General features: G+C 38.0%; 1 protein-coding gene across 6 annotated transcripts in view; it reads right to left on the bottom strand.

The window, feature by feature from the left end:
* apba1b (amyloid beta precursor protein binding family A member 1b) overlaps positions 1-11801 on the bottom strand; it is a 183113-nt gene extending 171312 nt beyond the window's left edge. For all 6 annotated transcript variants that reach the window (XR_015500927.1, XR_015500926.1, XR_015500928.1 and 3 more), the window contains exons 1-4: positions 11675-11801; positions 3971-5590; positions 2616-2717; positions 2478-2517 (exon numbers count right to left, since the gene is read on the bottom strand). Coding sequence is in view for 2 of the 6 variants with exons in the window: in XM_087270322.1 (XP_087126448.1) it covers positions 2478-2517; positions 2616-2717; positions 3971-5545 (1717 nt within the window). In the remaining 4 variants the exon portion in view is untranslated. The remainder of the gene's footprint in view (positions 1-2477; positions 2518-2615; positions 2718-3970; positions 5591-11674) is intronic.
* Between the last annotated feature and the right edge of the window lie 642 nt (positions 11802-12443).

Genomic DNA, 12443 nt, shown 5'->3' with positions numbered 1-12443 from the left:
CCGAACCTGACCTTTCAGCTTATATTCAGAATTTGTTGTCCTGCTGCCCTGTTTTCTACCTGCCGCGCCCGTTCCCGCTACTGAGCGGGGGAGAACAAAAACGAAAACCGCCCAGCTATACAGAGTCCAGACAGCCTATAACAAGCTGTCTGTATAAACACACACACACACACCAAGTAAGTGACACACACACATAGAAATCACACTCTCTCTCTCTCATTCACACACACACACACACAAATACGCTTTCTCTCTCATTCACACACACACACCCACCTCTCATTCGCGCACACACAAACGCACACGCACACACACAGCAACAAACAAGCTAAATGCAGCATTAAAATTTCCATTCACACACATACATACGCATGCTTGCTCGCTCAGGAGTCGGGAGCGATATTGCTAGAGCGCCCCCTCCCGTCCAAAAATACACCAATTACAGACAGCTCCCACGCTTTTTTCGGAAATTTATTACAGCGCCGCAGAAATCTGGCACACACGCTACTGTGATTGTTGGGTTTAGGGTAGGGGGAGGTGTAAGCGATCCTTAACTACATAGTGGACCAGGTAAACTACGTCATCAAGCTGTGGGCTGCAGTGTCGACTGTCTTGAAAATTTCCAGAACAACTTTACTTATATTTACAAATATTTGCTGTTCACACATGCAAGAACATTACAGATTTCTTCCGAAAAAAAAAAATCAATTCTGACATCATTAACCGAAAATGAGCTCTAACAGCCATGCTCATATTAAACATGAAGGGGGTCTGCCTTTTTCTTGACGGTTTCACTTTAATTTAAAACTTTAGCATTCATGTAGCTGTTTTTATCCAAGAGACGGACTAAAGAATGTATATTGTGAACAACATCGATGAAAAGATTTGGAAAAACACTTTCCCATACCAAAATGTACATTTGAGTTTGTGCTGCAGCTTTTGAGATTTTTTTTTAAAAGAAAGACTCTTGGTGTTGTAGAGTAGACAACTGAAAACTGACTAACAGTATCGCTCCTTCACATGTACGCGCGTCACGCAGCTAAACTCATGATAAACGCTGTGAGTTTACCTAAGCATTTTGTTGATCTTTTTTTTTTTTTCACAGTTGGCATTAAGAAGGAACATAGAAACATAATCTGACTATCAAGCAGCAGCTAAACCTGTCTGGAGAAGTATTTAAAGGTGTTTATTATTACAAACAGCACGTATGTAAATGCGTCTGATTAGCGGAGGTAGATGTCCACGTCAGCAAGTTCTAAACGTGAACGTGCTTTTTCCGGCAATCTTCCTTCTGAGTTCACACAGAGCAGCATTCTGGCAAATTACCGGTAATGTTACAACTTTTCTTTTCAGAAAATTGCTGGAACAAATTTACCGGTATTTTCAAAAAGGGGCTGTTCACGTGATCTCTTTCCAGAAAATTGTCAGTAATTTTCCGGAAAAAGTCTGTATGTGTGAAAGGGGCTTTTGAAGAGTGAAGTTGCGTGTAAAAGTTTTAATTCTTTTGATCTGATGTTCTGTGCAAACGGCCATTAACTATGACTGCATTTTATGTAGAATTCTTTTTTTTTAATTTAGTGTAATTATAAAGCAGTGTTGAGGGAAATGTGATAACAAGTAACTTGAATTATGTAATCAGATTACTTTTTTAAGTAACTAGTAAGGTAACTCATTACTTTTAGAATTACTTTTTTTTTAAATGTTGAGAGAAATCAGCAGAATGTACTAAAGTACAATAAGTAAACATGATGTTTACAGTTGTTATAGCTTAAATGCTACCCTGGACCACAAAACCATTTAGAAGGATACGTTTTTAGAAAATTGAGATTTATGCATGATCTGATCATCATCCAAATGCAACTATTTGAAAATCTGGAATCTGAGGGTTCAAAAAAATCGAAACACTAAGAAAAACATATGTTGTTTTAATGTTGTCCAAATTAAGCTCTTAGCGAGGCACACTACTAATCAAAAATGACAATCTGATATATTTATGGTAGGAAATTCACTAAATGTTTTTATCGAATTCACTTTTTCTGTAAAAGGGCCTTTTTTCTGCTATACCCTTCCTAAGGGTTTTTAAGGTTTTATAAGATTTTTGAAAGTAATGAAGAGAGCAGAACTCTATTTATTTTAATTATTTAACACATTTTTATTGGTCTAAAATATTATCAATGTATTTTGTTCAATGGGGAGAAAGTTTTTTTTACCCACACAATTTAAAAAGAATTTATTTTAGAGCAGTAATCACAATACCGTGAAACCGTGATATTTTTATCCAAGGTTATCATACCATCAGAAACTTATACCGGCTCATCCCCATTTCAAAAAAGCAATCCCAGCCCAGATGACAAAGTAACACATTACTATCCTTAAAAGCGTAGACTAAAATGCACTAGTTTTAAAAATAACCCTGATGTACTCATCGGCCATTCTTAGACATTATTTTGAGTTTTATTTGACTTAATTAAACTCACCATCCACATATGTAGGAAAAGAGGCCAAACTTTTCCTTTGCTGTGGGAAAAAAGCACAGTATTGTTACAATAACAGTAAAAGTGTAGGAAATAAAGAGGACTAATTAAGTTGACTGCAAGTCATATATGAACACTGACTTCTTCACTTGGCACATTAGGACAGAGCTCCTGATCCTGGTCCTGATGAAGCACTCCAGAGGATTCTGCTCCTAAAGGAGGTTCAGCATCTTGAATTGGAGCCTGTACAAAACAAATAGAAGCACATCTTTTCATCACACCCATTCAATGTGGCTTTTGTGCTATTTGAAATGTTGCTATCTTTGTTAAGGATGTATGTTCACATCCATCACAACAGTCAAAAAACACTTATCAGCTCTATTCTTACAGTATTTGAAATGGTTTGTTCAAAGATCTGGTCTCTCCTAACTACTCCTTTCTGAAGACAAGCTATTTCTTTCTAGTTTACAGCAGAATGCCTATTACATTATAATTAATAACATTTTTATCAATTTACAAAGAATAATCTCAAAGTGGATGTAAACATAAAATTATACCAAAAAGCAAATATTTTATGGTCATTATCCCGCTGTCTACTTTGTGTTGATCAATAGAATTCCATGACTACACAAATTTTTTTTATGGCAACTACATCTGAGAAAATGTATTTCTAGCTGTTAACACAAATTTAATTCCAAATATAATTTAAATGATATTTCCACAACTGGAAATGATTTGCTTAAAATTTCCTGTCAATTGTAGTTTGTCATTTGTATTTCTTTAAAGTATTTCTGGATTTACATCCTTATCGCAATCATTAAATTAAGTGGTCCAAATACGCATTTGAATATTTTGTGAAAGGTGTAGGACTAAGAAAAGTTCGTCCAATCAAAACGTTTTATTAAAACATTACTATAGTAAGTCCTACCTGGCTTTTAAAATATGCAATTGCAGATCTCTGTGCACCCTGTTTATGCAGAAAGGATAACGACATCACCCGTTCACTATTGCAGTTCAGACAGTGAATGGCAGGCAAACATCAACACCCTACCCTATTTTAAAATCTTGGTATTGCAGTTACTAACTGTACTATAAAGTTTTCTCTCTGGTAAATGTTAGGTGATGTCTAGTACAGTGTTTCTCAAAGCACTGCAGCACTGCACATTTTCCATGTGTCCTTAACCAAACACACCTGATTCAGATCATCAGCTCATTAGCAAAAACTGAAAGACCTGTAATGGTTGTGACAGCCAAAGGAGAAATCTAAAACATGCAGTGTTGGCCGTCCACCAGGAACTTGATTGAGAAACACTGGTCTAGTGCATGCTCATGCATTCAGCAGGTCTGGCTTTGGATAGCATTTAGAGGGTGGGATGCTGGCTTTCGATGCTATCAGGCTAACATTAGAATTGTCCAATATCTTTCAATGCACATTTACATTTCATGTTTTTGCAACAAACGTAATAAAAGAAAAGATCCAACTGATGCTCACTCACCGCATACTGTGGAGAAGACTGCAATATCTGGCATGGAGATTGTGGGTATGAGTGAATCTGAGGATGGCTCTCCTCAACAGGGCTCACGTCTTGTCTCATCACCCACACCGGCTCAGTGATCTTGTCAGGCATGTAGGGTGAACGCACAGTCTTGGTCTTCACCTCCTCGATGGCTTCCTTAATATCCCTGATGGCCAAAGACACAGCGTCGCCCGTAGCTCTGCAAGACTCAGTTATTTGATCTTGCTTTTCAGGTACGTCCTCAACTTCTTCCTGCAAGTCAGTTGAATTTTGAGTCATTTCTGATGTCTCGTCATCTTGGGGATGAACTTCCAATGGAAGGCTAGTTGAGCTTGATGTCTCCCTGAGATGGGCTCTGCTTCTGCTGAAACTTTCAGCTTCATCTCCTGATTGCTCATCGTAGTGGTGGAGTCTGGAGCCCACTGCACTATGTGGATTAGGCTCTTCCTCTAGATCCTGCTGGTCATCGCATTCATCCATTGACATGCTGTAGTTCATCTCATATGCTTGAGGTTCTTCAAAGGCTGGGTTAAGGTCTGTTTCTGTGTCTTTAGGGTGAGACTCTGGGTAAGAATCTGTATAGGCTTCAGAGTCTGAGAGGTCACCTTCATCGTGGGATCTAGGACTATCAAACTCTTTATCATTTCTTGTACAAGCATAATTATTGTTGAAAAAGGTAGGGTATGACTTCGGATCAGAATTGTACCTTCGAAGACTCTCAGGGAAGCTTCGTGGAGACTGAAAAAAAGGTTTGTTGATAATCTGGTGAGGAGATGTGGCAAATGGTGGGACATCTACTCGTAGAGGACTAGTTCTTTTACTTTCAGGTCGACTTTTTGAAGCAATCTTAGGTGGGACATAATCTTCCTCAGGAATCTGTGTGGATAAGTCCTCAACTTCGTTCACTTTTACTAATTCCTCTTCACATGGATTCTTGAATTCTTCACGGTGGACATTCTCCTCCGGCTGATCCACTGAAGACTCTGCCTGTTCTTGTTCTGGATCACGATTAATCTGTGTATCAGATGAATGGGACAAATCTGGACTGCTCTCATCCAGTTCGTCAGTGACTGGTTCATCCTGAGGAGAAGGGGTCAGCAAGTCTTGAGAAGAATCATCTGGAGATAACAATGGCTCTGAAGCTTGCTCTTTTGGGGGAGTTTTGACATGTTGTTCTTCATCTTTGTGCTGTTGTCTGTATCTGTGCTGATAGAGTCTCTCTCCACTTCGATGGTGTTTTGACGCCCCCGGTTTGGGTTGCTGGCCAGCTCTAGCTTCTGAATCTCCACTCTCGGGCCGCCTGCGTTGTGCTTGACCAGGAACATGCCGCCTACGATGACGCGGTGGAGCTCGACTAGATCCAGACGCATGCTGGTGGGCTTGGTGATGATAGTGATGATGGTGCTGGCCTTGGCTTTCTGCATCGGGATTGTGCAGCTGGCATGGCCTCCATCTGGGACGGCCCCCCTCTAAAGGAGTCCCATTGGGCTGCTTGCTGCGATGAGGGGGAGGTCCTCTGAGGCCTGCCTCCTCTGGCTCCTCCCTATGGCTCATGGCTCCACCCACTCACTGCTCATTGTCTAGATGCTGCTGAACTGCCTGAATGACACACACACAAACATTAGGAGGTTTGGGAGGAGTATATCCCCCAATATGTGTGGGGAAATCAAGCAATGTATGGGATGCAAATAATAGCAAAATATTTTAAAACTATAAGCTGCCTGAAACTGGTGTAAACTATAAGTTTTAAAATCTTCAACGTGTCTAGGAGATATGACAACAACAATCTCATATCTTGATATGTCAACTTATATCCTACAAAAATATTATATTCTTAAAAATATATATTCTATATAAATATAGTATCATTTCTGTGTATTCAATCAGTTAATAGTAGGGCTCTGCAATATTAACAAAATAATCATATTGCGATTTTACAAACGAATATTGCGATTGCGATTTTTATTTGCGATTTTGGCAACTGTTTTTGCTTTTTCAAACAAGCTACATACATTCTAAATGCATTCAGTGCACAAGAAGTGCATAACAAAACTATTAAGTCAGTAATTTCTTTGTGCCGTTTTGACCCTTTCCCATAAGGCACGGCGCTTGCAAATGCTTGAACAATGGACACTAGTTTAGTCTGTTTGGGCTGGCTTTGATGTGTGCTTTTGTTTGTTTCGATGGACCTTGTCGAGATGCATTGATCATGCAGTTTTTTATGACACTGTTTTAAGTGTTGGATCAGATTTGTAGTATTGCTCCTTTTTTTTGGAATAATCATTTCACAAGTCTTAAAAATTGCATTGCTCTGTGATAAATTCTCTATCCTGAATCCAAAGTACTCGTTAAATTTCTCCTTGGCACCAAATCATTTTTTATTTTGACCTGCATCTATATTTTATGCTCTTTCCTCCTGCTCACCTATTCGGTTTTCCCACTCAACTTCGTCATGCGCAGAGTGAGCTGGTTAACATAATAGGTATATTTGCCTGGTGCGCTACGTCAGCTCTGATTGGTAAACATATTAATATCATGCGCACAAGAACATATTCTCAATAAAATTCTAAATAAATTAATAGATAAAAATTGCAGCCTTTTGCGATTTAGAAATTGCGTGTGCTTAAGTTGCAATTTTTTTGCGATTGCGATTAATTTCACAGCCCTAGTTAATAGTAATAATACAAATATTGCAGCTGTTGGACAACATAATGCACTTTTGAGGCATTTTAGATGAGAATGTTGTTGTTTAGATTGCAACACTGCAGTTTATTTACAAGGATAGTGCCTATTTTAAATATATTTATCATTTCTTAGAGACAATTAGACAATCTCGGCTAATTGCCGAGACAATTGGCAATTAGCCTGTCACTGAGCAGAACAAAGACGGTTGACGTTGTCCATCCACAAGATGGCGACGGAGACCACATAATAAGCCCTTAGAGGAAAAAAACAGCATAATTTCTAATTACAGACGATCAAATATCAAACAGGTAAATGATTTTTGTATATTGTAGTGCTGTATTTATACCATAGTAATATTGTGGTATGTTGAGTTTGAGATGGGAATCACATATCAGGAATGTATGCATTTTGTGTTTGCCATCTGTTTGTTTCTAATGAGTCTCCTTTTTTCAATAGTATCTAGAAGCAGTCTTTATGATGCAAGCTTAGATTGCATCTCTCAGAGATGCAATGTCAGACACAATGCACTCAATGGAGCTAGTGACGTCACTGTGACGGGTAGGGTTAGGGGTGGGGTTAGGCAAGCCCATTCAAAAGCATTGCATGCAGCTCAATAGGGTGTATGCAGAGCTAGTGTTTCTTCACATACTGATAAACTTCCGGTGAACAGTTAATGTGACTTTTTTTTTTTCATTTTATAAGGGCTAGCGCAGAAGCTCCATTGAATATACTTGGGTAAGACATGGCAGGGAAAGTTTTAAATGAATGCACTGCTTCTTGTACAATCTAAAGGCTGATTTATACTTCTGCGTCAAACGTCGGCATATGCTACGGCCTGACACATAGCTCTTCGCCGTGGCCGTCGCTGACTTGCACCTCTCAAAAAATGTAACTACATGTCGCAACGACGCGTAGCGCAAGCTCTGTGATTAGTCGGCTTGGTATCGCTGACGAGTCTGGGCGGGACCGACAGCCGCGTGAATGGTGCGAGCCTGATGGAGCGATTTTTTACAAGTGTGGAGTCCCGTGAAGGAGCTCCGGATGGAAAGTTTTGTTTTGTGTTTAAAGGATGATAATTAAACTATTAACAAAAATAACTGTATGCAAAAGAAAGGAGGTAAAAACATACCACGAGTGATAATGAAAGGATGATCACGTGCCTGAGCAAAATAAAACGAAAGCAGTGACTGCTGCTGTTGCTTACAAATATATATATTTTTCAATCTTGAGCTCTTAAAAGCAGAAGAACTGGGTACACGAGCATCGTTTTTTGTCTAGTCTTTTCCAAAGAGAACCGATCGCAAGTGAACGGAAAAAAAGCGCAAGTAAACGGGAGCGTGCATGCTTTTAACATCACATCACCTGCTTCGTCACGCGCGAACAGCTATTGTTTTCAGTCATGCTGCTTCTCGATTCTAAGATCACATTTGCATGCATATTGGGCCATCCTTATTGCCGAACCCTGCATTAAGAAAACTACAATGTAAAAATGATTTCCAACCTGCCAAAGTGACTAGTGGGAGCGGCTGTCTAACCTGCCAAAGCTGAAATCAACCCACATTTGGCGGGTGTTAGCGTAAAGCCCTGTTTAGCATACTTCCGCATATACCCTATTGCATCTGCACCTGGTCTAGAGCCAGATCCCTCTCCCTGTTTTCGTTACTGCAGACTAGTCTAGTAAAAAGAAAGAAAGAAGAAATGTCTGCATGTGCTTAGTGTTTTTCCTTATTGCAAACACAACAGTAATCTGGTAGTGTTTGTGCTACTTTGACTTTTTGGGAGATAATTATTGTGATCTCCCAACTAAAACAAAGAAATACTGGAAAATCTCTGTAGACTGATGGCATTTCTTGCTGTTCAGCTGTATAATCTTAAAATGTCAACATAATCACCTGTTTTGTCATCACTTTAGATATTACCCTACTAGACAATCATTCAAATACTAGATCTTAAGTGATGTTTGTGAATGAGCAACGGTTTCTGCTGTTCTGATGTCAGCTGCAGATGTGATTAAATGGCGGAAGAAAATAGTTTCTCATACAAAAGGATTGTTAGACTCTCTGTGTTTGATTTTATTTTTCTATACATGATTATGCCAATGAACTGTTGTATAAACATAATATCACACCAACGCACTACTCCCACCAGTGCCGATATACAGCCATATCGCACTGCTACGGCTGTGATATTGCTCTTGTTACATATTACTGACCACTATTTCTCTTTTTACATTTCAAAATGGATATTAAAATCGACTCATTCATACTTGTTCATATTTCTCACTTTTTTATAACTTCAGGGCAAATGTTTGATTAAAAGAAGCAAAAATTTTTATTAGCAAAATAAAATAAATATTGATTAAACATAAAACACTATGCAAAAACTAATGTATACATGTCCAACATAAAAATATTGCTAAATAAAATTCAAAATGTACAAATCATACTTTCAAGACTGCAACATTCTCAGGATGCTGTTGTTCATGTTTCTGCCTGCATTCCTGCAATGGTGTGTAATATTGCACTTATATAAATTAGAAAAAAGTATTACCATAAACTATGTCTTTTGTAAAATCCCGAAATAAATGATAGAGCACAATATGAATTGATAGACTTTTTATTTGTTCCTTACTCTTTATATCTTCACATTGCACAGCCCTAAATGTGAGTTATATGTAATAATATGTCTCTGTAGGATGACAGAATAGCAAACTGTATTAGTTTTCGCCATCGCAGAGACGTGGTTTATGGCAATGACGATATCACAGATGGCCTCTCTGTTGGCAGCCGTCATGCTTCATACTCCACCAGTCCTGGAGTTCAACAGATTTATCTGTCAAACCTCCTATGAAAACCCAAAGCCATGGGATTTACCTCCCTATTTAAACAGAGATCTGCACTTTCACTGTGCAATTGCTTTGTATTGTTTACAACTGAGAGCACGCATGCATGTTGGGGTCATGATGCCGTTCTGGTGACAGGTGGTGTTGCTCACGTTCAGTTTGTAAAAATGGGATCCTTCGTCCATCTTATAAAAAAAATCATTGGCAATTTATTTGCTATTCTACATTTACTTTTACAATGACCACAAATGCATGAGCATGAGATATAATAATTTAATAGCATTAGGTTAAATGCACAACAGGAAGCCTACATTGAGCCTAGCAGATTTAATATACAATGAGTTTCACTATAGTCTATAAATTCACTAAATCCCACTTTAACTGACAAAATCCCGCTATGTCAAATAAAAAGCTGCCAGCTGTGGTTTGCTGTAAAGAATATAATCACAATGTTTTTGCTCAAGGCTATAGAAGACCTTTGGTGTCTGTAAAGTCTGCAGTACATAAGTCTGTTTGACTCTAATATCAGTAAAACTGAACAACTCTATTTACTGATATAATAATTAGGCATGGGCCGGTAAAAGATTCTGACGGTATGATAATCTTGGACAAAATATCACAGTTTCACGGTATTTTAATTATTGCTCTAAAATATATCCTTTATAAATGTCTGAGTAAAAAACAACAACTTTTCCCCCTTTCAACACAATATATTTTATTTCGAGAAACGTAGAAAATATTTTAGAGCGATATTTCAGAACGATTCAAATGAATCACAGATTTCTTTACAATTAAAAACGGCATCTTTGGATATCTTTTCTGCTGAATATACTGTTGTCCTAAAAAACCAAGTTGGAATCGCTGCAGCCCAGAGACCTCAGTGGAAGGGATTACACCGCAAGTAGGTTGGGTGACCTCCAAGTGGCAACAGTATATAGCAAAAAATTTTAGCGGTTTTCAAACCTCAACTTTTCCAAATCGCAGTATACCTTGAAAACTGTTATCGTCCTATGCCTAATAATAATACAGGCTGTAAAACAGAAAGTCATATAATGAGTTAAAATTAACAGGCATATTTATAAAACACATTTAATCAATAAATGTGGAAATAATTCTGTAAAGATACTTAAATTAAAACACTATAATGTGTATAGTGCTAAAAATAGACTTAATATGATGCATAAATTACAGGTCATCTGTAATTTATTTTAATATTTATTATAGTATACATTAATATTATACATTTGCACCACAATGTACAGAAAACACCAAAGAAAATATAATTTAGTGTAACAATAGTTTATGTACCAAATTTTATTTCCACAAAAGTTATTGACAATGCTGAAGTACACAATTTAACAATATTTGATCAAATTCAATGTGTCTACTTTATAATTTTCAATAACTCTTGTGGAAATAAAATTTAGTACATAAACTATTGTTAGACTAAATTATATTTTCTTTGGTGTTTTCTGTAAATTGTAGAGCAGATGTAGTCATTCATTCATTAAAAAGTATATAATAACAATAATAAACATAGTCTAGTAGTCTAAGTAGCATTTTTTTTACCACAAATCTTTAAATAGTTCATACTTTTTACCAGTTAAAACAAAACGTAGGCCTATATTTAGCATGGTCTCATTTAATGTTCTGGTAATCAATTGTATTTTTAACTGTATAGACAAAAACAGTGACATTTTCTGTGAATATTACGGAAATTTCGCCTCATTATCACTTTAATATCACAGATACACCTCTAAAAGCAGTGACTTTATAGCCAGAAGCTTCCAAATAAACCCGCATTGCTTTTAATGTCGCGTCTGTCGATGACTGTATTTATTATTCACTGCTGCAGTCACGTACAGGTAGACACCGCTAGCCAACGGGATATTTCGCCGCCTCTTTCATAGTGCTTGTTTTCGATTAAACACCAATTAAAACAAAAAATACGATCAAATGGTGTGATTTAAAAACTTTCCATAGGTGATAAAAGTTAAAACGCGGTTATTTCTTGGCGTAACGGGCCTGCGCTTTGGCAAACACATCCCTCCCCAGTGAATTATCCAGCAGGTGCAGCAGCGATCGAGGACCGCCCGGAAAACACGGAATAGCGCGACAAACAGCTGCTTACAATATCATTTATCCGCTGTACTTACCTGTTATGAAAAGCATCGCTGGAGAAAGCCTGCTCGGCTCGCCTTCATCTCCGTCGGTTGTTCTTATCAACAGTGGGATTAAAGCGAGCGGAGCGGCGGATCTCAGACCCCTCCTTCGGCATACAGTGACATCAGAGCGGATTATACACCAGTAAATACCCTCCCTGCCCCCAAACCATCCCACTACAGATCGCACCATCTGTCTGCTACTTTTGACTCGGTTACACTTTTTTTTGCACAAATACATATTTTTATTAATATGTTCAGATGTCTATTTGACATATAAGAATGTGATATATTAGCTTGAGAGCTTTCTGGTGTTGTGGATTGTCTGTTTATCCTGTCTCAGTGACGAACTCTTCTTTACTCCAGCAGCATCGGAGAAAATTGTATTAATATTAGTCGCATTGCGCATGGTGGCCACGCCCACCTTAATATTTGACTGGTCCAAATATTGAATATGCAAATCTGGTTTGTAGAGCATTCGCACCAGTGTCATTTTTAGGACCAAACCTAAATTTCCAACATACCCACCCCGCAAAAGACTATTGCATTTCTGCGGAGCTTAACAAAAAGTTGCTTTAAACCTCCTTTAAATCTGCTTCATGGACCAAGTTTTGCTTCATTTTTATTTTATGCCACACTATATGCAATGCAGCCACGCCCACAGTGAAATTTAGTGATCTAATATTTAAATATGCAAGTCTGGTTTGCATGGCTGAAAAATAAATTGCTAATTGGCAGTTCATTCCACTGTGTCGGCCCCTGA

This window comes from Danio rerio, chromosome 10 (assembly GCF_052040795.2).
Source record: "Danio rerio strain M-AB ecotype USA chromosome 10, GRCz13ab, whole genome shotgun sequence".
Classification (NCBI taxonomy): domain Eukaryota; kingdom Metazoa; phylum Chordata; class Actinopteri; order Cypriniformes; family Danionidae; genus Danio; species Danio rerio.
The sequence above is the reverse complement of the archived record's forward strand: the minus strand, read 5'-3'. Positions and strand labels throughout refer to the sequence as shown.